The following is a 27,991-nucleotide window of genomic DNA, read 5'->3' as shown; positions in this document are numbered from 1 at the left end:
GAAGAGACGGAGGCAGAGACGTGGTTTATGTTCTGTTTTATTGTCATTTTTGTCTTTGGGTCCCTTAAGGTTTCCTTGTAATGCTGCAGTTTTTTTTAACAAGGCCCGCAGAGTTGGTCAGATTACACACGAAATACAAAGGCAACAGATTTGGGATTTCTTTAAATCTTTTAAGGAATAGTTTGACATTTTAGGAAACATGTTGTCATGTCTGTGTGAAGCATAGCATAAAGACCAGGAGGACACAGCTGGCACAACGATTTGTCTACCGTCACCTCTAAAGCTCACCAATTAATGTTGCATCTTCATTGTTTAATTGTAGAGCAGCTGAGTTGACATTTTTGTCAACATTTCGCCTCTCGTCCAGACACAGAGTTGTAAGTAGGACCTTCACAGATACCAGTTTTCAGGCCAAAAGTATCTGTTATTAATCAAAGGCAATTTTCAGTTGATGCACCTAAAATAACGAATTAAACTTTGCCACTTTGTTAGCACGCAGCTCACAGTAAAATGAGTCACAATAGCTAGAAAAAAAGAATTCTTTGAAAGATAGTTTTCAGGTGATTTGCAAAGCTCGTAGTTTTGTGATTTCCATTTCAAGTCTTCAATACTGCCACTTTTGCAGTGCTTTTGGCATAAGATGCCGACGCCTAAAGGTACCTTTTGCATCTGCATGATACACCGCTGAACGGCGTCAGCCGTGAACATGGCTGGACAGAGCGGTTCGTGAGGTTATTTTATGCAGCCAGAGAGCTGCTGCAGCATGATATGCAGACGGTCGGCGTAAGTTGTAAACGTAGCCAGACGGAACTTGTTGCGTCTGCATGATACACCGCTTGACGGCGTCAGCTGAGAACACAGCCCGACACAACTTTTATACACGGCCAGACAGCCGGATGGCACTTGTCATGGCAGCATTAAAATACGTAGACGGTTGATGTGAGTTGCAGTCGTAGCCATACAGAACCTCTCACGTCTGCATGATACACCGCTGGACGGCTCAGGTTAAAACACTGCTGGTAATGGCGTAACATAAGGAGCACAAAGGTCCCTATTGGGTGTGCGAGAGGGGCAGTGGATCAGTCCAACAAACCCTGGACTTTCACCCCAGAGGTCGTGGTTTGCTTCTCGTCCAAATGTGATGTTTGTTTTGTTTTTCTACGCTTTGTGCGCTTTTACGTAATCCTAAGCACGTGCTGTTGCTGCAGCATCCTAGAACGCCAACAGCAGACACAGAGGGATACCTAGAGCATAACACGTAGATCACACGTACACGTAGCGGCAACATGTCGAGTTGGGATGAGAACGTGCTGAATAGTTTGATGCAGAGAGACGCTGACCAAGCGTCAGTGTTTGGTGAGTTCTGGATGAAAACCGGTTTTGTTGTAGCACCTTGGGCCTTGCACCAGAATGATGTTAAATAAAATTCTAACAAGAAAGATCGTCAAAGATCGTCTGCACAGATTTTTTTTTAAACATTAGTGGAATAATATCTATTTTCAAATATATATGTGTATGTGTAGCCTTGGGGCTGCAGGTAAGCAGATTTTGTTCATTTTTGGAAACTGCTAAGCTAGCTGTTTCCAGTCTTTATGCTAAGCTAAGCTAACTAGTCGCTAGCAGTAGCTTCACATTTAATGCACAGATAAGAGTGGTGTCAGTCTCCATCTTTAAGTTTTTCTAATTAATGCAATAAAACTCATTTCTTTACACAAACAGAAATGTTAAAACTGTGGTTTTGCAGGAAGTTAGGAGTAGTGAAGAGGTTGCACTCCCCAAAATGTCAAACTATCGCTTTAACAGACCAACACTTAACACAGTTTACTAACAGAAACTGAAAAAAATACAAGTCAAAAGAAACAAATCTTTTAGTTTTGTAACCCAAAAGACTCCTCAGTGAGTTTCACTTCACTGTTATTCTGTGAAATCATTCGTTTTTTTATCCCACGTTGTCTAATCGTTACTGAGAGCCGTTTATGCTTATCTGTCCAGCAGTTCTGCAGTGATAAGTGTCGCCGATTGTTCGGTGGCGAGTCAAAGGTGGAGCCAAGTAAAGCTGACCGTGCACCAAGTGGATGACCTAACCCCGAGTCCGGGCCAGCTGGGACCGCGTACGGTGAGCTTACACTTGATCAATGTGCTCCGTTTACTCTCTGATAACCGTACATGGACGAAGCCCTGTGTGCCTCCGCGCAGGAATTACTGGTGTTTTTCTGAATGTATTGTGTTTCTGTCTGCAGGGTGCAGGTTTGGCTGCAGGCCTGCTGGGTTCAGAGTCTCTGCAGAGCTCAGATAGCAATCAGGGAGCCAGTGGCTGCCAAGAGGACCGTGCTCACTCAGGACCTGGCTCTGTCCCGCTGTGACCTCAGCACTCCGTACGTAACTGATTCAGCTGCACAAACCTCACGGGGAAAATCTGCACCTTATTTTTACCCACTTGTAACTTGCTTGCACAGATGTCCTCAAACTTTGGCACCTGATTTTACCTGGTTTTAGTCACATGGTCACCTCATTATTGTCATTTTACTAAACAAAAAATATTAGTCTAGATTTTATTCGTGAAAATGTAATCTTTTTTTGTCATGCCTTTCCTATTTTTATGTCTTCTGGACGCTCTGAGCAATTTCTGTGTGCAATTTCAAAAATTCAAATTTTTCCAAGCCTTGTGAATTCATTCGAACTGGAATTTATTTGACTTGAGCTAAAAAACTGTATGAATCAGAAACAAACAATAACAGAGTTTCTGGTGAGTTGACGTCTTTGCACTTGATTCATTTTTTCTGGTCCAGTAGTGACATTGTGAAAATTACGCAAGGCAAAAATTTTGGGTTCACTTGCAATACTTTTGCATTCTTTCACAATCAATTTTGCATTCTTCACATTATATTTGGCATTCTATTGCAATAAATTTTAAGTTTTTTTGTAATACTTACGTGCTGTCTCACAACAAATTTCAGATGCTCTCACAATACTTTTGCATTGTCTTGCAACACTTTTAACTTTTCGCACTATTCATTTTACGTTCTCTGCAATAAGTTTTGCATTGTCTCGCAACAATTTTGCAGTAATTCATGATAAACTTCACATTCTCTCATAACACTTAAGGTTTTTCTCACAAGACATTTCTGGATTCTTTCACAATATTTTTTCAGTCTCTGACAACAAATGTTGGGTTTTCTTGCACTACTTTTGCGTTCTTTCAAAATATATATATGTATGTAATAATAATATAATAATAATAATATGTATATATTTAGGTTCTCTCAGTACTTCTGCATTCAAAATCATTTTGCATTCTCTGACACCACTTTGGCATTTTCGCGATAAATTTTGTTCTCTCTTGTTATGCTTCTGCTGTTCTGACCTTTTCTACTGCAGTAAAAAAGAAAAGAAATTATGAGAAAATTAAAAAAAAAAAAAAATCTCATGATTGACCTTTGGGGCCTCTGTACAAATACCTGTCATCATGCTTTTTTTTAAAAAAATGTATTTACTTATGATCTAGTCTTTTTTTCCTGTCCCAGAAAAATATATAATTATCATGGATTTTGTTTAAATCAACTGATCGAATGTTTGCAAAGTTGCACTACTACAGCTAACGGAGCAGAGAGGGAAAGTCTGCTGAAATGTTGAATTCAGACAACAGACATTTGTGTGATGAGATTTAACTCCTTCGTTTGACAAGTGAACCGAACGAGTCCGTTTCGCGGAGTTACGTCCGAAGGGCTGAGGTCACAGATGGCGATAGCCTCGTCTTATTCACTATAAGAAACTACAGTATTTGTATCAAAAATAGCGGTTTATCAAGGCGCTAGATAGATAGATATTGTGTGTAGATGTACACTGACAGCTGCTTTGTGCTTGTAGAAGCGAATTCATGCTCTGACGTCTAAGATGAAGCCAAACAGAGAGATACAGCGACAAGAGTGACTCTGCAGCACAGTTTCTATTCATGCCAGGCATTTTCTACTGCTGCACCGGGCGAGCTCCTGTTCGCCTCGTCTCTCCTCCTTTAAGCATCTTCTACATGTTCAGTGCAAATATTCATATATTTTTTTCAGTATTGTGGATCTCACTAGTTTTTGTTTTTTTTCCACTGTTGTTATGTCACACTATGTAAACCAAAGAGACTTGGATCGTTTGGCCAATATGACAAAAAATAATAATGTAAATATTTCTACAGTATATCAAAAAATAGTCATAAACAGAATTACATTTCTAGATAACATTCTACATATTTAGAAAACATAAACAATGTTGGATTATTCAGTTTGGTGACGATGTTTGGTCCAACACGTTCGTATAAAAACATAAAATACTGGACGGTAAGATGACGTACAAAGTACCGGTCGTAGCACCTTGTTAAGTATGGACAGCAAAGGTCGGTTTAGTTGTGCGAGGCTTGTATTCCTACCTGATGGTCACAGGATTTGAGCGTTTTCTTCCAGCTGTGTTTCGTGGCTTTGTTGTTGTCGTTGTTCTGGGTCGTGAACAAAACAAAATAAGTGCCCAAAGTATCCGTCCGACCACAGTTCTGCTGTGAATCTGATCTCAGGTCAGACGTGTTGTTCTTTCTTGTACGACATGCCGAGTCCTTTGAATGACAGTATGGCTGTGGCTGTGACATCCTCCAACCCTCACCCCCCAAAATAACCCGCCCACCCCCTTCAAAGGCATTGATTAAATAATAAGAACCTTAAATATGTGTAAACTAACCCTCAGAGAGTATCAGGTCCCAGAATACAAAGCAACTGACAATAATGTCTTAAGGTTTCCATGAAATAAAGCATCACAGTTTGAATGTGTCTCTTTTTACACTAGTGTGTTCACTAGTGTCTGAATGTGTGTGTGTGTGTGTGTGTGTGTGTGTGTGTGCGCGTGCAGCTCAGTTGTGGCCCTTGAAGCAGTACACTCCGTACAGCTTGTGCTTTTTGTCAGGGAAGCCGTTGAACCTCACGGCGGCCTCTGTGGGGCTGCAGCGCCGGCGGGGGCGGGAGATGGGATAACGAACGCTGCCGTCGGCCAACCAGCCGGCGTCGCAGCGGTCGTAGCCCAGCAGCTTCCAGGCGGCGTACATCTGGCCGACTTTGGCGATCTGGGCGCCGTCTTTTTGACATGCCCTGACGGCCTCGTCGTAGGTTAACTTAGAGGGGTGGATCAGGTAGTAGAACCGACCTGGGAGGACAAAAAGACAAAGACAGATGAGTGCAAAGACAAAGAGATAACAAGAATTGTTATAGAAAAAAAATGGATATGAAATATCATCACTTCATCATTTTATCCTATTAGACATTTGTGTGATTTTTTTTGTCATAATTAGGGACTGAATTCTTGAGTTATGGCCAAAAACATGTTTTGTGAGGTCACCATGACCTTGACTTTTTACCTTTGACCACCAGATTGTAAGCAGTTCATTTTTCAGTCCAAGTGGACGTTTGTGCCAAATATGAAGAAATTCTGTCATGGTGTTCTTAAGATATCAAAAAACGTTCACAAAAGTTAGACTGACAGGAGTATAGTGACCTTGACCTCTGACTACCAAAAAACAAATCAGAACATCGTTGAGTCCTAGTGGATGTTTGTGCCAAATTTTAAGAACTTCCCTCAAGGTGCTCTTGCGATACCATGGTCACAAGAATGATCTTGACCTTTGACGTTTTACCAACAAAAAACAAATCAATTTATCATTTAGTGCTTGTGGACATTTGTGCCAAATTTAAAAAAATTCCTCAAGGTGTTCTTTGGATAATATGTTTGTGAGAATGAGACAGACGAGGTCCCAGTGACCTTAACCTTTGACCACCAAAACCGAATCAGGCCATTGTTTAGTACAAGTTGCCAACTTAAAAAAAAAAATCTCCTCAAGGTATTCTTGAAATATCGCAAATACTAAAATGATACAGATGAGGTTACAATTACCTTGACCTTTGACCGCCAAATCAAATCATTTTTGAGTCCAAATGGAAGTTTGTGCCAAATTTGAAAAAATACCCTCAAAGTGTTCTTGAAATATCACAAATATTAAAATCACACACAAACATAAAGCCTCCAGCTATCGCAGGTGCGGAGGCATAAAAATGGCAACTATTTTTGTGATTTTCAGTGTTAGAAAAACTCCTTTAAACATCACAACATGCACTGCAATTTTTTGGGAAAGCTGCCGTGAAATAAAGTATTTCAAAACGCAACAGTCCCAAAAATGGCGGTCAAAATCCTGCAGGGATCTTTGCACATCTGATACACGACTTTTTTTAAAACATGAAATATAATGAAAATGAAATATACAAAGATCCTCTTTCATCCTCAATAAATCTTTTCTTTTTCTTCAGAATCAGAGGTCTGATCCACCAGCCTGTTTTCTTGGGTTGTTTCGGAGGAACCTGGTTAGATCCGAGGTAAACACACACACACACACACACACACACACACACACCTCACCTTTGTAGTGGGAGGTGAAACAGAAAACGTCGTAGTGGTTCTTGTCTTTGTCTCTCAGCCCGTAGTTTCGGACGCCCGGCACCGTGTTCTTGCCTCCGCAGGGCTCTCTGGGGTTGATGATGGGATACTGCACCGAGCCGTCGCTCAGCCAGCCGGCGTTGCACCAGTCCAGCTTCCCCCGCCACGCTTCGTACAGCTGGTCGAAGGAGGCCACGATGGCGTCCTGCTCACGACACGCCCGCTCTGCGTCGTAGAAGTTGAGGTTGTAGCGTCCCAGGCGGGGGAAGTAGGGGAAGACGACGCCTGCGGGTGTGATAAACGAGCTGCAGTTAGCAGATGAAACGAGGATCTGTCCTCTGGGGTTTGTTTCCTGTCGTGTTATTTAACCCGAGGACCGAGCGAGGAGCCGCTGTGTCAGCGCGGCTGCTTCCCTGCTGCGTCCCCGGCTGCGGGCGGTAATGGCTGATAGCTCAAACATAATGAAGCTGCTGTGACACTGATGCACACTCTGCTTACACTGCTGACTTTCCCCCGAGCGCCCGCCGCTCCAGCTGCTAAATTTAGCCCGGCCGACCGCAGCCCGTCAGGACGTTTAATAGATGTTTTATATTTGGACTCGGTTTAAAGAGTTCGCTCACCTTCCAGGTCGAGCGACACCACCACCGTTCCGTCCTCCAGCCCGTCGATAACTTCACATTTATACCTCCCATAATCCTCCAGGGTGAGCTCTGTGATGACCAGAGAGGCGTCCATGGGGGAGGAGCCCTGCAGGTGGACGCGTCCGTGGAAACTGCCGTAACTACGCTTGTGATAGTCCATGGCGACGAAAACGTCCACCTACAGCGAGACGGAGGACGGTCAGTCTGGTATGTGACATAACCTTCACGAAATACTTTTTAACATGCAAAGCTCTTAATGAGTGATCAAGATCAAGAGTTTGAGGCAAAACTTCACCAATTTGGGAAATATTTTAATTCTTCGTCTGTTGGGAAATATAGATAAGAAATGTAAAAAGCTTTCTCATATCCGTCTGTTACGTTTATACCGTTTAGCCACTGACAGGCGAAGTGAAAAATCCTCAAACTGTGCAAATTAAAATTGCGAATATTCAATTTTATAGGCTCACATGAGATGGTTTTTCAGGCAATTCAAAAAGCCAAATTTCACAAAACTAGGAAATGATCTGAAAAAAAGGCCAAATTTGCTTCTTTTAAAACACAAAAAAAGTCTTCATGCTTGCACGATGTGACGTTTCAGGGGGTTAAAAAAACAAAAAAAACTGACGCTGTAACAGAAAGTTTCAATCAGTTCATGCATCTGTTAACACTGATCAAAAAAATATAAATAAATACATTTTGAGGTCATTTTCTTGTCAACTTTTACAACTTTCTAGATTTTTTTTCAAATAAATGGAACCACTTTGGTTTTGAAGGGTTAAACATGTCGAAAACAAAAAACACTGGTGCTGATCCGGATTTTAAAGTGTTGAGACTTCAGCGTAATTTAGCACAAAGACCGAAAACAGGCGGTTTTCCGAGACCAGGTTTTTGGATTCTCTCCGTAAAAGAGTTTGTGGAAGTTTGTTGATGTTCGTGACGTTAAAGCTGTAAATGTTCTCAGCATCCATCGCCATGTTTCTTTGAAAGTTATCGCCACAACATCACTCAGCGGAAACGCATCACCTCTGAACGGTGTTTTATCGACATTTCACAAATATCGCTTATCGTGATGCACAGTTTGTTTTTTTGCGTCGAGAAACAAAAGAATACGAAGAAAAGAAGAAAAACCTGTCGACCTCTTTCAGGTAGTCGGAGGTGAGTTTGGTCCATTTGATCCTCATCTTGCGGCTGGGCGTCAGTGGTTGGTCCATTCGGATCTTGCATGGTAACGTAGCGTTTCCTCCTCGCCGCGACACCACCTTCGATTGATCCGCCGACACCGAAAGTCGAGGGCCGTTCTCTGAAACACAAGCGACTGAATTACACCCGAGAAAAACAAAAAACAGAAACATATCAGCTTCTACAAACTTATTTACAGACAAAATCTGAATTTTTACTTTCAGAAAATGAAAGTTTTGCCTCCGTCTGCGTCCTGACGCCAGACATGAGACGCACCAGCATCAGTGTTTGTTTGTTTGTTTGTTTGTTTGTTTGTTTGTTTGTTTGTTTTTGCCGTGTTTAGATGCCTTTTACAAGCTGTTTAACCCTTTAAAACCTGCACAAATTGGTTTGACTTACTTGGACAGTATGGGAAGAGGGTAAAGTTTTTTAGAAATTAATAAAAGTTGAAGAAAATGATCTCAAAATGTATTTATTTATTTTTAAAACAATTTTATTTATTGTTTTTGATCAATGTTAAGAGCTTGTATGTGTTAACCCCGCGTGTCGAGGCCGTTTCCCCCGCATGTCTCCCTTTTCTTAAAATGTAAACCATTGTCGTCTTTAATACGTGCTACATAAACCAAAATGAAAAAAAATCAAATGAAAAAAAGGGTGGGGTCGGTCGCTTGAAAAATCTATTTTTCAAAAAGGGGGGAAAAATGTCCAGAAAATAATGTTTATTATAACTATAATTTTAATTTTAAAATTATGCTACATATCTTTCAAAATAAATTCAAGCACTTTTTGGGGTCATTTTCTTGTTTGTTTGTTTTACTTTTTGTTTTTTTCTTTGTGCTAATTTTCAGGTAATTTTTGGGGCCATGCCTTGTTAAGTTGTTCATTGCTTTCTCGCAGTCTTTTTTTTGCATATTTCAAAGGGTTAAAATGTAGAATTATCCCTTTAACCCGCTTAGTTCTCAGCAGTATTAATTAAAAGGTGAAATAAATCAATAACTGAAAGCATCAAATAACGTCCGGCTGCCTGTCAGTGTAAACAAGAATATCTACAGACTGTAAATATTAATATTAACACGAGACTCTGTGACCTTCAGCCTCCGTCAATAACAGGGTTTCTGATTGGCTGTTTAAGCACCGCAGCGTCTGTCTGCTGTGTAAGCTCGTGGTGTGTGTGTGTGTGTGTGTGTGTGTGTGTGTGTGTGTGTGTGTGTGTGTCTGATCGATCAGCTGACGGCTCATTGATCCTCTCGTGTTCAGTTAGAGAGCTGACAGTTTCTTTTATCTGCTTCTTCAGCTGCTCACTGTTTGTTTCTGTTATCGACAGTCTGACGCTCAAATATTCAGCCGTCTGTGTTTACTCACATCTGTTTATCAGGTTTACATTAACCCTTACAGGGACTGTTTACGGCACGTTTTTTGGTCATTTTGGCTGTGTTCATGCATTTTGGCTAGAATGTGTATTTTTGTTCCTGTAATAATCTAAAACACACTTTATCATTTATCTGTTTTCACATGGACACAGATTTTCTAAAAACAACACAAAGGAAAGACTTTTGTGTTTTTATTTAGTTATTACGAGTCAGTCAGTCAGTCAGTTAGTCAGTTAGTTAGTTAGTTAGTCAGTTAGTTAGTTAGTTAGTTAGTTAGTTAGTTAGTAGTTGTTGAGAGTTGTTACTTGGGTTTTAGTTTATTGATTATTAGTTAGGTAATCATTTGTTTTTAGCTGCTAGTTTGGTTATTTTATTTATTATTAGTTATTTACTTATTACTGGTTAGTTAAGTAGGCAGGTAGTCGGTTAGTTTGTAGTTAATAATTGTTAGTTACTTAGTTTTTAGTTAATGTTACGAGTTAGGTAATTGTTTGTTTTGCCTACTACTTTAGTTATTCTTTATTCATTTTTAAAATTAATTAATTAATTAATTTAGTGAGTTAGTTAGTCCATTATTGATAGTAAGTTTTATTAGTTAGGTAATAGTGTTTAGTCGCTAGTTTTGCCAATATTTATTTCATTATTGATTGCTTGGTTATTGGGTTATCATTGTTTTTTTGTAAATTTTGTAGTTAGGAGGGTTTTTTGGAGAGATTTTAATTACATTTGCAAAAAATCTTACAGAAATTTTAAACCGAAAAGAACTTGCATGAGCCGAAAGTTTATCTAATGAAGAGCTTTTCCTCGTTTTCGTTTTTTTTTCCTGACTTCTGTAAATGTTTCATTGGAAACAAGTCTTTGTGCATCATCTATATACCAAAAAGGATCTGTATTTATCTTAAAAGTATTTTATAGTAAAAAGAGCAACAGATGAGAAACAGTCATTTTCTGTATTTTTGGGATGGCACATTGAAGATATTTCTCCGTTGACTCTCCAGTTTCTACATAAAGATCTTCTGAGATAAATTATAAAAACATATTCTCGGATCCTCGGCCGTGTTTTCTTTGAAATCTTGACAAAGTTTTCATCTTTAGGTGATGAGATAACAGTTATCTGACTGAGCTAATAATCCTCACATAGCAGCGTTATCTGTGAGCCACAGCAGCAGCAGCAGCTGATAAACGGAGGAAACCAACAACACTGCAGAGTGTTTGACAACGAAACTCAGGCGAGGACACGGGAAGACGTCCCTCTATGTCCTGTAAAAACTCTGCATGACATTGTCTCACACACACACACACACACACACACACACACACACACACACACACACACACACACAGGCAGGCTCACCTGTGACATAGATGGTTCTCGAGTGCTCCAGTTCAGGATACAGAGTGTCTAAATCGCTGTCGGCTGCGGTCAGAGAGATCAACGCACAGATCAGCACAGGAATCATCTTCACTCACCAAACTCTGATCACTGCAGAGAGAGCAGAGAGGACGGGGTTAATTTCAGAAAAGAGCAAAGGTGCAACACATAGAGAAGTTATTCATCTGCATGCAGCTCAGTTCAGGACACTGTGCGGTGTTTCTCTCTGCAGTGCTGTTTCTCCCCCCGACAAAAAAAACTGCTGTAATTACTGCGAGCGAGCAGGACGTCTGCAGCACATCCACACACACACACATTTAAAATCCCAAATCCTCAGTCCAGAGTTGTCTCAAAAATACAAAAACGCAGCATGGTGCAGACATCACTTTGTCCTCGAAGCACAAACAGGATGTCCCGTGAGAAACTACACACATGAGCAAAACACACACACCACACACACATATGCAGTACATACTGTGCAGTGAATGTCCCCCGTCATCCAACATGTCCCGCTGACACTGACAGTCCACAACTTCAGAGGGAGACTGTGCCACAGTGCAGCGTCACCCCCGCACCTCAGGCTCCATTCACACACACACACACACACACACACACACACACACACACACACACACACACACACACACACACACACACACTCTGCAGCCCACCCTCCACACACTCACCCCAAACACAGAGGGATTCACCATTTCACTTCCACTTTAGAGATCTGTTTTATGGAAGTCCAGAGCTGCCAATATTAAAACTGAAGTCACTAAATCTAAATCTTTTCCCTTTTACCAAAATTCCCAAAACTCAGCTGCTAATAGCTTCTGTGGCATATTTTTAACCCTTATAGGGACTGTTTGATGCATTTTTTGCACTTTTCATTCTTCCTGTTGTGATAACTGTGTGTGTGTTGATGCATGTGTCCTAAATGTAGTCCAGATTGTGTATTTGAGTGTAATCAGTGAATTTGCAGCTCAGCTCCTACAATAAGTCTAAAATACACTGTGGAAACTAAATAGTTACATTCAGACTGTTCAGGTCCAAAAATGCTCCATTGAAACCCATTCAAACTGACATTTTTGATCCCACAGCCATCAGAGCAGAAAAACAGGACTTGTATTATTTCTGGGTGTCATTCTGGGCTTTTGACTCTGAATTTGTCATTTTGACTATTTTCCACCTGATGAGGTCATTTTGACCATATTTGGCATATGGAGGAAATACATGCTATTATAAATAATATGATATAAATACAAATTCAGTCAATCCCAGTAAAAACTGCACGACTTAGCAGAGAAAACTTTGGACCTATATTAAATATTTGTCGTATTTAAATCCTGTATTGGCTCTGTTTTTTTAACTTTCTTCCTTTCTTTTTTAATTTTCTTGTATTTTTTATTTATTTTACTAATTTCCTGTTAATTTGTGTGTCTTGTTAAGTTGCTGTTTTCATGATTTTCAAGAAATCAAAACAAACAATCTTGAAAGTGTTAAACACTGTCACTTCTTTTGTTTTATAATCCTACCAAATTACACACTGATTGGCAAAAAAACTTCTGGAATATTATTATAAAATCGTTCTGAAATTATCGACCCAAAAAATAAATGACTGAAATGGTTAATTGATTATAAAAGTGATTGCCAATTAATTTAGTCCTGTGATTAGGAAAATCTTCATATTAATGTTGGCAGCTCTGGACTTCCGTATCGTGTCAGAGTTTGTCTTGTGTGTGAGTTCAGTGTGTGTGTGTGTGTGTGTGTGTGTGTGTGTGTGTGAGATAGTCATTCGGATTGATCCCCCCCCCCATCTTCATTCACTCCACCCCAAATTGCTGATTCGCCGGCCCTCTCTGCCAGGTGGAGCTCCTGCAGTCAGCAGAATAACTCTGCAGCACACACACACACACACACACACACACACACACACACACACACACACACACACACACACACACACTGTGCCAGTTACACTCACATCACCTCTTACCCCTCCCTGCTTGAAAATACTCATTACGCATACCAGGACAGGACGAGATGGTTTGCAGCGATAAGTATTTGGAACGTAGTGTGTGTTTGTGTGTGTGTGTGTGTGTTTGTGTGTGTGTGTGTGCGTGTGTGCGTGTGTGTGTGTGTGTGCGTGTGTGTGTGTGTGTGTGGCGTGTCCTTTGTAAAAAAGGGTAAAATCTGGGCGCTCTCTGCAGGAGGCGAGGGGAGCAGGTGATGTGTGAAATGAGAGCAGAGGAGACGTTGAGATACAGCAGAGAGCTGAAGCAGGAGGGAGGAGCAGCGAGCTCTGCTGCAGAGGAGTGATGCAGGAGGCCGAGACTCACGTTAGCAGCACGGAGGGACTCTGACGCGTGCAGCTGCTCGAGTACTCGTGTAAAGTACCACTACTTTACATGAGTAAAGTACCACTACTTTACATGAGTAGTCCCATTACATTACGCTATATAGCGGGGATACTCAATGTGCTCTGCTGTGCAAAATGACCGGAGGCCAGGGGCCAATCGCAGTACGTTTACACGATTTTAGGACATTTTTAGGATTTTAGGAAGTTTCCAGGACTTTAGGACATTTGTGGAATTTGAGGACATTTCTACTTATTTTAGGAAATTTAAGAATTTTAGAGCATTTCAAGGATTTTTTGGACATTTCTAGGATTTTAAAACATATCTTGGATTTTATGACATTTGTGTGATTTGAAGACATTTCTTAGATTTTAGGAAATGTAAAATGTTTTAGAGCATTTCAAGGATTTTTGGACATTTCAAAGATCTGAAGATATTACTAGCATTTTAAGATGTTTCTAGGATTTAAGGACATTTCTAAGATTTAAGATCAATTCTAGGATTTTTACTAGAAATGTCCTAAATCTGATAAATGTCTTAAAATCCTAAAAATGCAAGGTCACAGTGACTCTTGACCACTGAAATGTGATTAGTTTATCCATGACTCAAAATTGACAGTTGTGCCAAAAATGAGACAAAGTTGCAATGACCTTGACTTTTGACCTATGACCACAAAAAAAAAATCTGTTTTAGTTCATCCATCACTCCAAGTGGATGTTTGTGCCAAATTTGAAGAAATTTTGCCATGGTGTTATCTTAAGATATTGTTATCATTAGAATGAAATGGATGCAAGGTCACAGTGACCTTGACCTTTGGCATCCAAATTATAGTCAGTTCATTGTTGAGTCCAAGTGAACATTTGTGCCAAATTTGCAGAAACTCCCTCCAGGTGTTGTTGAGATAACATAATGTCTTTGGCTAAAAAAGAACCAGCTCAGTATTTTTTTGTTGTAATATTTTCCTTATAATTATCATAATATGCCCATTTTTTAATCTTTATTTACACTGTTAGCTGCCAAACATACACACATGCTGCACAGGTACACACACACACACACACACACACACACACACACACACACACACACACACACACCCTCCCTGCTGACCTTTCAAAATAAACCTCCTTGTGTGCAGTGTTGATGTGTGTATGAGTGCATGTGTTTGAGTTGGCCTGCTCGCACTAACAATCACTCTCTTGGCGTTCAGCGGGGACTCCGGGGACTGGGAGGAGTCCCAGTGTGTCTTACTGGGACAAAAAGCTAATGAACCAATCACAGAGTCTGATCTCATCACGCTTTTGTTTTCTTTTCGTGTTTTGTTTCGCTGAAAATCTGAAAGTCTGAATATGAGAAACTAAAGAAAAGGCAGCATCACTCGACTGTTTATGACGGAGAGCTGACACGTGGATAACACATCATCAGTGTGTGTGTGTGTGTGTGTGTGTGTGTGTGTGTGTGTGTGTGTGTGTGTGTGTGTGTGTGTGCCCTCCACTGTGACGGCATTCCTCAGCGTCCATCTGTGTGGAGGGTAAACAAGGCCACGTCTTTACAGGCCAGGTGTGTGTGTGTGTGTGTGTGTGTGTGTGTGTGTGTGTGTGTGTGTGTGTGTGTGTGTGTGTGTGTGTGTGTGTGTGTGTGAACATCCTCAAACAGCATGGTTTTAAGTGTTAAAGGTTGGCTGATGTGGGCAATGTGGGCATTTTTAAAACTATTTTATAACATCTTATATTTGAGTGTAACTTTGATATTTGTCTGATTTTACTCTAACTGTATGTAATACTTCTACTGTCTGCGTCATTGAATGCAACCTTGATATTTTCTCTTTTTTCTTTACTAGAATTTAACAAGACATGGCTCAAAAATGATCAGAGTAAAGTTACAAGAAAATTACCTGAAAACATAATAAAAAATCAAAACAAAACAAAACAAAAAAAATCAAACAGGTAAGAAAATTACCTACAAAAAAAATAAAATAAATAAAAACAAAACAAAACAAAAAAAAACAGGTAAGAAAATTACCTAACAAAACAAAACAAAAAAAAACAGGTAAGAAAATTACCTAACAAACAAAATAAAATAAATAAAAACAAAACAAAAATCAAACTACCAAATTAGCGGAAAAGCTGCTACAAAAATTTGTATTAAGATTTTGGATTCATGTGAATTTATAAATATGCTCATATTTACTCACAGTATGAGGCTTTTTTTGTGAAATGGTCAAAAGAGTCCACGGATTTTGGCAAAACTAAAAGCTCTTGTGTTGTTTTTTGGCAGAAAACAGGAATAACAAACTCATGAGTTTGTTTTCACGGCGGCGGCGGCGAGCGTCAAAGAAAACAGCGAGGTCAGATAAAGCGGAGAGGCGACTCGGACCTTCAGGGGGTTTCTCACTTTCAACATTTAGTTTTCTGCTCCAAAAGTCTCCGTCAAACATCCTCAGACGTTGAATATTTGGGTGGAAGAGCTCTAAGTGCTTTGAAACATCACTCAGTCACGAGCCGGCGCAGTTTCCAGGCCTTTTTTGGTTTTTCTCTCTTTATTTTTGGTCTCTTCAGTTTCTGTTCGGAGACGATTCTTCGCGGTAATGTGCTCCACGTTTACACGACCTCTGACCTCTTCTCCAAATTATAAACACTTTTAGCGAGTTCAGGCATCTAACGGCCCAAAAAACTGGCTCGGGTTCAGGCTCACGGAGCTGCAGACTCACACGAGGAGACGTTAACCCTTTGAAACCCGGATCAGCACCAGCTTTCTCGTGCTGCGTTCAGATGTTTCTCAGAAGCGTTTAAAACTCGAGCTAAGTGGTTTGATTTCTTTCAGAAACTTGGAGAAAAAAGGCAATCAGCATCTTGCTGAGAGATGCCTGCAAACTGCAAAAGAATATGAAAAAGATGATGAGAAAATTACTAGAAAATTAGTTTAGAATTAAATTAAAGAGACAGAGAATTTTTTTTATTTTAAAAAAAAGGGGAAAATCTCCAGAAAAGAGGCCAGCTGCACCAGTCTCTGAAATGTCTCTAGGATTTTAGGACATTTTTAGTATTGTAGGACATTTTTAAGACTGAAGGACAATGCTCGGATTTTAGGATTTTTCCAGGATTTTAGGTCATTTCTAGGATTTTTTTGGACAATGATTTAAGATTTTAAGATGTTTCTAAGATTTGAAACTCTGTTTATAATCATCATTATATAATTCAAACTATGTTTTCAATTATTCTTCATCTTCTTCTTATTATTATTATTATTAATAATAATAATAATAATAATAATAATAATAAAACTTTTTTGCAGATTTTAGGACATTTCAAGGATTTAAGGACATTTTAAGGATTTGAAATTATATCCTTTAAACTATGTTTTTAATTATTCTTTCTCTTCTTCTTCTTATTAACTATTATTATTTATTATTATCATTTTTAAAATTGGTGTTATTATTATTAATATAATTAATAATAAAACCTTTTTTTCAGATTTTAAGGACATTTTTTGTAACTTATCAGTAATTTCTTGCTTATTTCAGTTTATTTATAAACTGTTTCCGGTTTCTCGTCCCTGTTTTTGAGAGAAATCAGGTTGCTCAGGTTTCGAAGGGTTAAGTGCTCTCAGTGTGAGGTCGCCGTCTCCGTCTCTAACAGTCTGATTTCTTCACTCAGGTTCCTGATGATCGTCCAACAGCACAGCTGCTGCTCCTCTTTGTCTCCGGTGGATCCAGCAGGTGCTGAGTCGTGTTGGAGACGCCGGCGTGGAAATCTCGAGGTAATGAGTGTTTGTGTGCATCACCTGTTCCAGAGACACACCTGCTCTGAGCTCGCGTCAGACAAAACGTGTGCCGAGAAAACACACCCAAAAACATCACCGCAACACCGCCAGCACCTCACGAACCTGGCTGCGTGTGTTCACATCAATGCCCAAATAATACATAAATAAAAAATAAAATGATAATGAAATATTGTAACTATAATTATTATAATGCTATGTTTAGAGTGATCTTACAGGAAAAAAATATTTACATGAATATATTTTTTAAATTTTAATTAATCATTTTTTTATTAATATTTTCAGGTAATTTTCTGAAACATTTTTTACTAATTTTACTAAAATTGCACAAATGTGTTTTTTTCAAATCAACTGAAACACCACCTCATGCAAGTTTAAAAAGGTTTTTTGCAATAAATGGGATTTTTTTTGTTTGTTTGTTTTTTAATTGAAGTTTTTGCATTAGGCATATTTTATATTTTAATTTGTGCAAATTGCGAGTGTATTGAAACCTGTAATAATAACCTAATAATAAAAAAAAATCCATAAAACTATAATTATTATAATGCTATGTTTACAATTGTGTGACAGGATTAAAAGTTTTACATAAATATATTTTTTAATTTTCAGCACTTTTTCAGGTCAATTTCTTTCATGTTTTTTTTGTGTGCTTATTTTCATTTTATGCTAAATTTTTTATTAAATTTATTAAAATTGCAACAACTGATACACCATCTCATGCGAGCATAAAAACTTTTTTGCAATAAGTGGTATTTAAAAAAAAAAAAATTAATTGAAGTGTTTCCGTTCGGCGTAGTTTATATTTCAATTTGTGCAAATTGTTGGTTAATTGAAACCCGTTTAGTGTTTGGGGTCGGTTTGATGTTGTGTTCACTGACAGCTTGGACAAATGATCAATATATCAGAGCTTAAAAAGCGGTGTTTTTTTCCTAAATACCTCCTTAAAGTATGTAAGAATCCTCCGCCTGCTGTGCCCGAAAAATCAAGCACAATAAAACACATCAGCAGCTATTTGCTCAGACCATAATATAAAATATATTATAGTATTAGTATGAACAGGATTATTTCTGTCCCGTGAGATTTTGGGGTTTTTGGTTCCCAGTAACACTGAGACTTCCTGCTGCTTTGAAGCTGACAGATATTTACGACGGCGCTGCAGAGGCAGCGAGCGTCCACCTGAAGCTCAACAAGCTGTGAAACAGCCAAAGCCTTAAAGTCTGACGGAGACGTCGGGGGGGACACTCGGAGGGACAAAAGAGACAGACGAGATAAATCAAAGGAAAAACATAAAAGTTTACGGGTCAGAAAAGTCGCACAAATACATTTTTACAAAAGAGATTCAAACAAACCTGATAAAACCTGATTTTTGACCTGAAGAAACCAAAAACAGCAGCAGCAGCAGGATGATCTGAGGATTAACCCTTTGAAACCTGAGCAAATGTGTTTGATTTCATTGAGAAATCATGAGGGGAAAAAGGCAATGACCGACTCGGCAAGAAATAAAAAACAAAATAAAAATTTAAAAAATGTAAAAATTGAGATTGAGAAAAAAAGAAAAAACAACTCAGAATTATTTTGAAAAAATGGAGAGGGGTTAGAAAAATATTTAAAATAATGGAAAAAGTCTATCTTTATATTTACTATAATTCTATATTTAAACTTATGTCACATACACATACATATATTTTTTTGGATAATTTTTTGATGGGTCATGTTTTGTTTTTGTGCTCATTTTCAAGTAATTTTCTTTCTTTTTTTTTGTTTGTTTAAGAAGACATAGCCCAAAAATTAGCCATAATTAATAATAAAAAAAGTATATATATATTTACCAGAAACAAAGGAAAATTACAAGGCTATATTTATATTTATTATAATTTTATGTTGAAATTATGTTAGAAAAATATAGATTTATTTATTCAGATTTTTGTAAAGATAATTTTCACCACTTTTTTGGGGGTGGGGGGTGTCATGTTATTTTTTTACATTACTTTAGTTTTCTTTCTTTCTTTTTTCCTATACTTTTTTTGTTAATTTAACAAGATATAGCCCAAAAATGAGCAATAATTAATCCAAAAAATTTACCTGAAAATAAGCGAAAAAAAGTTCCAAGTTAAAAAAAATTAAAAAATAAAATGAATATCACTCTAAATTTTGCACAAATCTGTAAACCCGCCTACTGTCTGAAATCTCCTCTGATCTGATAAAGCAGAGATGAAATATAAATGAGCTCCTTCTTGACAGACGTTTAATTTTCTGCTCTTCTGCCACAGGAGGCAGCGATGAAGCTGTTTCTGCTGAAAGCGTCACAGCGAGGAGGAGAAGAAGAAGTCAAACAGATCTGGAGCCGTGTGGACGGGCTGCAGACAGGTGAGACTTCGCTTCGTCTGAGGAGTTTGCAAACAATATTTTCTCAGTTTTACAAGAGAAAAGACTCAAAGATTTAAGAATGAGCAGAAGCAGAGCTGCACACCTGGAAACTAAAAATCCATCTGTCCGCACAAATATTCAAAAACCAGTCAATTATTCAGACACAAATACCAAACATCCGCTTTTGCAGCGACGGAAATTTTGTGAATGAATCAATAGTTGCACTCCTGCTGTCATTTAATAAATAAAACACATTAATTATGACACCGTGGGAATTTACTCTTGAGAAAGGAAAGAAAATGAAAGCGTGAGGAGATTTTACGCCTCTATCGTCCCTCAGAAAGTTTATTTTAGATGATGCATCAGTTTCGAGTTACTCGGCTGTCGACTTTGGTCCCCAGAGTCCGTGAGGGGCCAGGCGCTCCGATAAACGTACGGATTCTGTTACGCTCGTTTCTGACTGACGTCAACGCTGATTTATGTAGACGAACATGATGTCAGGCGCTGTGTTATATTTCTGTCGCAGTTATGTCAGAGACGAGGTGAAACTTGTGTTGATCTGCTGATATTCAAAGAGCCGTCAGTCCAAAAAAGGCCTTATGTCTGCTCCTTTAACCCTTTGAAACCTGAGAAAAGTGGTCTGACTTCTTATAAAAACATGGGAAGAGGGAGACAAGCAACTTAACAAGAAATTACCCAAAAATGAGCCAGAAATTAGAGAGAAGTTACCAGAAAATTATCTGAGAATAAGCAAAAACCATCAAAAATAAATAAGAAAAAAGCTAAAGGAATATTATCTGAAAATAAGCAAATAACATCCACAAATTGATTTAAAGGCAATAAGGCAATAAAATAAAAATTATAAAAAAATAAATACATAAAAGAAAAAAAGTATTTAACTATGATTTCATTATAACAGTCATAATAATTCTCTGAAAACTCAAATAAAAAATGAATCATAAAAAATAATTGGTTTGAAAAAAATGCATGTTTGATGTATACAGAAACATGGGGAAAAGGCAATAAGCAACTTAAAGTATAAATGCTAAAAAATAATTATATATTTAAAGTTAATTACATTCACATTTTTAACACACTTTATCAGGCCATTTCATCCATTTTTTTGCCATTTTTCTTTAGTTTTTGTGCTAATTTTCAGTAATTTTACTAATTTCTTTCTTGTTTTTGGTGATTTCTTGTGAAGTTGCTAATTGCCTTCCTTTGCTGCTAAAAATTAGTTTAATTATTTGATTATAATTATATATTTAGAGTTGGAATAATTTTCTGAAAACTCAGAAAATAAAATAACTATAAAAAAAGAACTGGTTTGAAAAAAAGCAAGTTGGTTTAATTTATTTTGGAAAAAAATGCAATAAGCAACTTGGCAAGAGATGTCCTGCAAAGTGTAAGAAATTAGGAAACACTGACAAGAAAATTAAATAAAAATTGTTTAAAAAAAAAAGGAAAATATTTAATTAAATTATGTATTTTAATTAATTACATTTATCTTTTAGGCACTTTTCAAACCATTTTCATTTCATTTCTTTTCTTTTGGTGCTAATTTTTGGGTAATTTTCCTGTAAATTTGTGATAATTTCTTGATAATTTTTGGGGTAATTTGTTATGAAGTAACTCGCTGTTTTATGCCAAATTGCTCAGGTTTTCAGGGTTTAAAAATAGCACAAATATAAAAGGAGAAATTCTGTCATTCTCCAAATAAAACACATGGAAACCTCCTCCCTCTGGGCGAACACAGACGGGATTTTGTGTGTGTGTGTGTGTGTGTGTGTGTGTGTGTGTGTGTGTGTGTGCAGGTATTTCCTCACAGAGCTGCTATATTCAGAGCAGGAACAGCCTGATGTAACAGCCGGCGTGACACAACCTGCCCTCGCCACACACCGACACTCGTGCAGCGCGGTGTGTTTGTGTGTGGGTGGGGTAGGAAGTGCTGGGTGGGGTATTTACCGTGTACACAGCGCGGCTTATTCACAAATAGCTCGCTGCACACAGCGTGTATATTTTCCTCCGCGGTCAAACAGGTGGGTTCAATCCGGTCCACGACGGAGCGAGCGGCACGTCAGCGTCACACCATCACAAAGACTCCTCAGTGAGGCGGCTGCAGGGCTCTTACGTCCAATCAAAACGCTCCACGTGAAGAGACTCACGGGCACTTCCTGTCAGTGAGTCTCGAGCTCGCCGCATGTTCACTGATCAAACTTTACAGGAAAAGCGGGAAAACTTTTTTTTTTCCCAGAGCAGGTTGAGTTATTTTCATCATCTCACAGGTGTTAAAAGAAGTTTTCCTTTAATGGCTTCAAAACAATATCACGATATTTTTAGGCTATATCGCAATACACAATAATTGTCAAAATAATTTTGAAATCTTCTCTAATGTAAACTGCTTAAATACGAAATTATTAAATCAACTACAATTACTAAAGTAGTAGTAAACTAAAGTAAAATATAAAGTTAAATAAAGTATTGTTATAATTAAAAATGATCAGTGTGGTTTTATTTTGAAGGACCTGGTTTGTCACAAAATTTTGACTTCATAAACTCAGAGAATATTCGACTTTTTACTTGTAAATTTGCAGCATTAATCATGGAAGATTTTGACTTTTTTCTCAAAATTTTGCGACTTTATGAATTCAAGAATATCCAATTTTTTTCACATTTTTGCAACATTAATCACGGAAAGTTTTTGTCTTTTTTTATCTTATTTTTTGTCTTTTTTTAGTCTGCGCTGCTCTTAATACACCGTGGTGCGACACAGTTGTGTAATCTTCCTTTGTCTAATCTTAAAGACAGTTCAGAAGTTTTCTTCATCCCTGATTTACTCCCCGAATATAATTTCTGATAAATCTCGATGTTTGCTGTCAGACTCTTTCGTCACAGCAGCGAAGCCAAACGTCCCGACGTTAAACCTTTGACCTTCTCAGTTATGACAGAGACGCACGAAGACGCCACTCGTCCTCTGAAGACACTTTAAAGAGCAGATCATCTCCGCCGCCCCCCTAACCTGTCCTCCTCTCTGTCCTCCCCTCTGTCCTCCCCCGTCCTCCTCTCTGTCCTCCCCCATCCTCCCCTCTGTCCTCCCCCATCCTCCTCTCTGTCCTCCCCTCTGTCCTCCCCCGTCCTCCTCTCTGTCCTCCCCCATCCTCCCCTCTGTCCCCCTCTGTCCCCCCCTCTGTCCTCTCCTCTGTCCTCCCCATCCTTCCCTCTGTCCTCCCCGTCCTCCTCTCTGTCCTCCCCTCTGTCCTCCCCATCCTCCTCTCTGTCCTCCCCTCTGCCCTCCGTCCTCCTCTTTGTCCTTCCCTTTGTCCTCCCCTGTCCTCCCTCTGTCCTCCCCGTCCTCCTCTCTGCCCCCTCCATCCTCCCCTCTGTCGTCCCCATCCTCCCCTCTGTCCCCCGTCCTCCTCTCTCTGTCCTCCCCTCTGTCCTCCTCTCTGTCCTCCTCTCTGTCCTCCCTCTGTCCTCCCCTCTGTCCTCCCCTGTCCTCCCCTCTCTCCTCCTCTCTGTCCTCCTCTCTGTCCTCCCCCGTCCTCCCCCCTCTCCTCCTCTCTGTCCTCCCCCGTCCTCCCCTCTCTCCTCCTCTCTGTCCTCCCCTCTGTCCTCCCCTCTGTCCTCCCCTCTGTCCTCCCCTGTCCTCCCCTCTCTCCTCCTCTCTGTCCTCCTCTCTGTCCTCCCCGTCCTCCCCTCTCTCCTCCTCTCTGTCCTCCCCGTCCCCCCCTCTCTCCTCCTCTCTGTCCTCCCCGTCCTCCCTCTCTCCTCCTCTCTGTCCTCCCCTCTGTCCTCCCCTCTGTCCTCCCCTCTCTCCTCCCCTCTGTCCTCCCCTCTTTCCTCCTCTCTGTTCCCCCCCCTGTCCTCCCCTCTTTCCTCCCCTCTCTCCTCCCCTCTGTCCTCCCCTCTCTCCTCCTCTCTGTCCTCCTCTCTGTCCTCCCCTCTGTCCTCCTCTCTGTCCTCCTCTCTGTCCCCCCCTCTGTCCTCCCCTGTCCTCCTCTCTGTCCTCCCTCTCTCCTCCTTTCTGTCCCCCTCTGTCCTCCCCGTCCCCCCCCTCTGTCCGAGGCTGATATACGACTCTCCGTCTGTCTGAACTGAGCCGTACAGTTACAGCTCGATCTGGTCCTTCGTCCCAGCATGCCTCTGTGATTTATCCTTTTTTACCTGATCTCAGGGCGTCAGGGGTCAAACCCAGAGGTCAGAGGTCAGCGCCCCAGCGTGACGTGTGATATGAACGGGTTAATACTCTGAGCTTCAGGCCAACGTCTCATTTCCTTTCAAAAACACAGTAAAAAGAGCACGAAACTCCTTCAAGATCCAGAAAAACACCCAAAATCAGAGAAAAAAGGCGCCGTTTAATCGAGCTGTAAGAACTGGGAGGACCGCCTCCGACGATTTTGGTAACTTTTCAAAACCAGACATTCCCGCCCAAAAGTGGGCAGAGTGTAAACTTTTCTCACAAAATAATTTAACTATTTCTTTCACCGTGTGTAAACAAGCATCCTCATGCATCTTCCTGTGGTTCTGCATCTTTTTGTAGTTATTTGAATCTCTTTGTAGTTGTTTTGCGTCTCTTTGTAGCCACTGTGCGTGTCTTTGTGGTTTCTCTGCCTCTCTTTATTGTTGTTTTGTGTCCTTTTGTTTTGGCTCTTTTCATAGTCATTATGGGTCTTTCTGTCTCTTTGCAGCTGTTCAATCACCTTTTAGCAGTTTTGCATCTCTTTGAGGTCATTTTGAAAGTCTTCTTTGTGTCTCTGTGGTTATTTTGTCCCTTTTCATTGTTGATATAAGTCTCTTTCTGTCTCTTTGCAGTTGTTTTACACCTCTTTGCAGTCATTTTGGGTCTTTTTATGTCTCTTTGTAGTCATCTTGAATCTCTTTGTATCTGTTCTGCATCCCCTTGTCGTTATTTGAATCTTTTTGTAGTTGTTTTGCATCTTTTTGTGGTCATTTTGTGAACCTTTGTGGTCGTTTTGCCCCTGTGTGTAGTTTTTGTGAATCCCTTTGTGTCTCTTTGCGGATGTTTCAAATCTCTTTGGAGTCATTTTAGGTCTCTTTGACCATTTTGGATCTCTTTGAAATCATCTTTCATTAGTAATTTTACTGTCTCTTTGTGGTAGTTTTGCCACTTCTTTAGTAGTTGTGAGTCTCGGTGTACACGGCTCTGCAGCAGACGAGTATGCCTTTGTGTGTGTGTTTGGTTTAGTTGTTGGTGTGTTACATAAGTTGTCACGGATAGAGTGGCGAAGAGGTTGGTAAACTGGAGAAAGCAGCATGGAGGCCTGTGAAAATGTTTACTGATTCAGTCTCTTTCAAACTGGATGCAGAGTGATTTGGATCGACGTTTTTGCTGCTTAGGAGGAGACGGACTGTAATTAGTGACGGCACATCATTGCACCGCAACGGTTAAATGTAGCGCGTTTGTGCAGTGGAAATGTAGCTTTCCTGACCTTATTTGAATGCTTGTATGACGCTTTGTGCAAACTAGTTTATGTTTTGGCCTTAAAGGAGCGAAAATTGGTGCTCAAATGTCTCCGCCACAGTCACATGGTCTTTACTCAGCCACAAATACATTTTGTGGTTCACCTGAGTTTTATTTTTTTTTGCAGCGTCTGTTTGGTTTAGTCTGTTTTCACCCTGAATAAATGTTTTTGCATCATTTATATTTCTGCTTAACGGGAAAGTTCAGAGAACATGTCCTCAAGAGGGCTGTTTGCTGCACAAATAGTGGTGAAAACATGCGCACACGCACACGCACACGCACACGCACACACACACACACACACACACACACACACACAGGCTATTTAGAGGAACATTTCCTTTCAAGCTGCAAACAGCAAACAAATGAGTCGACACGACACAAACTCCTATTCATGAAGAGAATTAACGTCTAAAGTCGCATATTCCTGCACACACACACACACACACACACACACACACGTTCACATTCATTTAACCCGTTGTTTCCTGATCACCAGCAATTTGCACTAATTGAAGTCGACTGCGTGTGTGTGTGTGTGTTGCTGCAGAGAATAAACCCCCTCTTTTCATTTGCGGGGCCACTGCAGGTCCCTCTGTGTGTGTGTGTGTGTGTGTGTGTGTGTGTGTGTGTGTGTGTTGGGTGGGGTGTGTGGGGGGGTCAGGGTGGAGCCGCTGTGTCTAAGCCAGCACACAGAGAGGAGGTTGTTGGGCTGCGAGCGGCTCTCAGCGCCTCCATGTTCTCGGCTCTAAATCACTTGTTGCTGCACAGCGTCGACCACAACTATGACAACCGTGACAAATATGACGCACTGACAGACGGCGAGCCGATAGGCGAGGAAAGCAAACAAAACCTCAGTTTGTAGAGGAGGCGATTTCACCCCGCAGTTATCTGCATCTCAGTGGTTTTAATCAGACAAATTAAAGGAATAGTTCCACATTTTGGGAGTTTCTTGTGGAGATGTTTGTGATGTTAACATGAAGCCAGCAGCACGTTAGCTTAGCTTAGCATAAAGACTGGAAACAAAGGGAAACAGCTAGCCTAGCTCTGTCCAAACAAAAAAAATCTAACATTGTGATCCAACTTAGGACCTGTATGCCAAATCTGGCCCCTGACAGTTGGCCCCCAACTGTTTTCTAATTTCCAGTAAAAATAAAGTGATTGACTCTGTGAATTGTTTTTGTCCTTTTAGTCTCCATAAGGTTTCAGAGACATAAAACAGCATCAAAATAGAGCTTGTTGATCAAAAAAAGAGCCAGAGGAGGATCCCCCACACCCCCGTCAGAGGACACAGCTGAGACAGTAATGTCCTAAAATCACAGAAATGTCCTAGATCCTTAAAATCCTTAAAACATCCTAAAATCTTGGAAATGTCGTAAAATCCAAGGAATGTGCTCAAATCTGAGAAACATCCGGAAATCCTATAAATGTCCTAAAATCCTAGAAACGTCCAGAAATCCTTGAAACACCCTAAAATCTTAGAAATGTCGTAAAATCTGAGAAACATCCCAAAATCCTTGAAATGTCCAAAAAGGTCCTACACGTCCTAAAATCTTAATGTCCAAATGTCGCCAAATTTACGTTTTTTTTTTATTACAGTCAGAGACTGTAAAAACAGAATGATCATTGAATTTTCAAATGTCCAACGGTCCATAGTGAGGGACAAACACCTCTGTCCGAAAAAAGCAGAACCACAACGGCCCTTAACATAGTGATACATCATCGAAATCACTTTGTGTCATTTAAAATTCGGCCAAAGGTAAAGTGTTTAAACATCAGAGGGTCCGTTTTTAAAATCTAAATTTATGGTGGAGGGAGGATCAAGGAAAAATATTTGGAGCTTTGGGAGGATTTAAAAGAAAAAAGACATTAGCCTCCCCCTTCCCTGATGAATAAAGAACCGTCCCTACGTGGTTATAGTGTTCTCAGGTTTTTGACCTCGCTGTAAGTGTGTTATCCAAATTAATCAAAACAGCAGTTAATCACATGACATCATGGTAGAGGTAAAATGTTTTCGAAGACATGCTTTGTTAAAACATGAGCAAATTGACACGAATTCCTCCAAAAACACAGGAAGAATTTACAATTTAGAGGAGAATTACCTGAAATATACCCCCCCCCCAACAAAAAGAGAGAACAGTTTAAAAATGAATGAATAAATTAATTAATTAACTAATAAATAAGCAAAAAAGCTAATTGAATAAATAAATAAAAATAAAAATAAAAATAAGAAAATAAAAATAATTAGAAATATAGTTCCCTGGATATTTCTCCTAATTTCTACAATTATATTCAATTTCTCAATCTCTCAATTAAAAACTATAAACGTTTTTCACCTTTCCTACTTTTTTTGCAATTTGTTGCCTTTTCAGTCATATTTTCCAAATAAATCAAACATATTTACTCACGTTTCAAAGGTTTCAGTGCACGTGAAAGGTTTCTAAACGCAGCACATGGGGGTTAAAAATGCCCAAATCTCTCTGTCTTCTGTCAAACCTGTGGTTACTCAATGAAGGCAAAGCGCGTGCCATGACTTCACCAACACACCAAGTCAAACAACAAATGTCCTTAAAGCGTTAATTTCATGTGTTCATAAAAGAAAATAAAAGTGGTGTACCTGCTGAGCGCGCGGTGTGGACCCTCCGGCGGTCTGGATGCGGAATGAAGCGCAAAATGTTTCCGCGCGTCAAGGCAGGACGGAGCAGGCGGTGCGGATGTTTGCAGGCTCTCCTGGCTGCTCCTCGAGGGAAGCAGGCGCACTCCTCCTTGTGTGCGCGCGAACGTGTGTGTGTGTGTGTTTGCACGCGTGGTTGAGAGGAGTGTGCGCTCTGACGCGTGCAGGTGAAGTTTTATGCAAAACTGCGGGAAACTTTGCAGTTTTCTTCCTGGATGTGTCGCTGTGTCTCTCTCTCTCGGTTTGCATCAGTGCGGAGGAGATCTGGAGGATCCTGGAGGATCCTGGAGGGTCTGCAGGCTCTGCGTGTTGT

The 27,991-nt window shown here is 39.9% G+C and overlaps 2 protein-coding genes across 3 annotated transcripts in view; one reads left to right on the top strand and one right to left on the bottom strand.

Annotated features, from left to right (window-relative positions):
* Positions 1–21: 21 nt before the first annotated feature.
* Positions 22–27,981, bottom strand: hapln1b (hyaluronan and proteoglycan link protein 1b). Of its 2 annotated transcripts, none has more exons than XM_042509516.2 (6): positions 27,622–27,981; positions 11,001–11,129; positions 8,234–8,397; positions 7,077–7,275; positions 6,439–6,741; positions 22–5,175 (listed from the first exon to the last, which is right to left on the bottom strand). In XM_042509516.2, exons 2-6 carry the CDS (start codon positions 11,104–11,106, stop codon positions 4,886–4,888), a joined length of 1,062 nt encoding a protein of 353 aa, XP_042365450.1. In that variant the 5' UTR covers positions 11,107–11,129; positions 27,622–27,981; the 3' UTR covers positions 22–4,885. The 2 variants fall into 2 exon arrangements, with proteins under 2 accessions (XP_042365450.1, XP_087927365.1); XM_088071239.1 differs by lacking the exon at positions 27,622–27,981 and adding an exon at positions 11,494–11,606.
* LOC148186242 (uncharacterized) overlaps positions 1,287–27,991 on the top strand; it is a 32,370-nt gene continuing 5,665 nt past the window's right edge. Inside the window, exons 1-7 of the mRNA XM_088071463.1 lie at positions 1,287–1,345; positions 2,241–2,375; positions 4,939–5,134; positions 6,330–6,395; positions 7,159–7,304; positions 17,032–17,134; positions 19,426–19,522. Of these exons, the coding sequence (XP_087927589.1) occupies positions 1,287–1,345; positions 2,241–2,375; positions 4,939–5,134; positions 6,330–6,395; positions 7,159–7,304; positions 17,032–17,134; positions 19,426–19,522 (802 nt within the window). The remainder of the gene's footprint in view (positions 1,346–2,240; positions 2,376–4,938; positions 5,135–6,329; positions 6,396–7,158; positions 7,305–17,031; positions 17,135–19,425; positions 19,523–27,991) is intronic.

The sequence above is a fragment of the Plectropomus leopardus genome, chromosome 20 (genome assembly GCF_026936395.1).
Source record: "Plectropomus leopardus strain MGB_pleo_1.0 chromosome 20, ASM2693639v1, whole genome shotgun sequence".
NCBI classification, from domain to species: domain Eukaryota; kingdom Metazoa; phylum Chordata; class Actinopteri; order Perciformes; family Serranidae; genus Plectropomus; species Plectropomus leopardus.
Note: the sequence above shows the minus strand (reverse complement) of the source record. Positions and strands in the feature narration are given on the sequence as shown.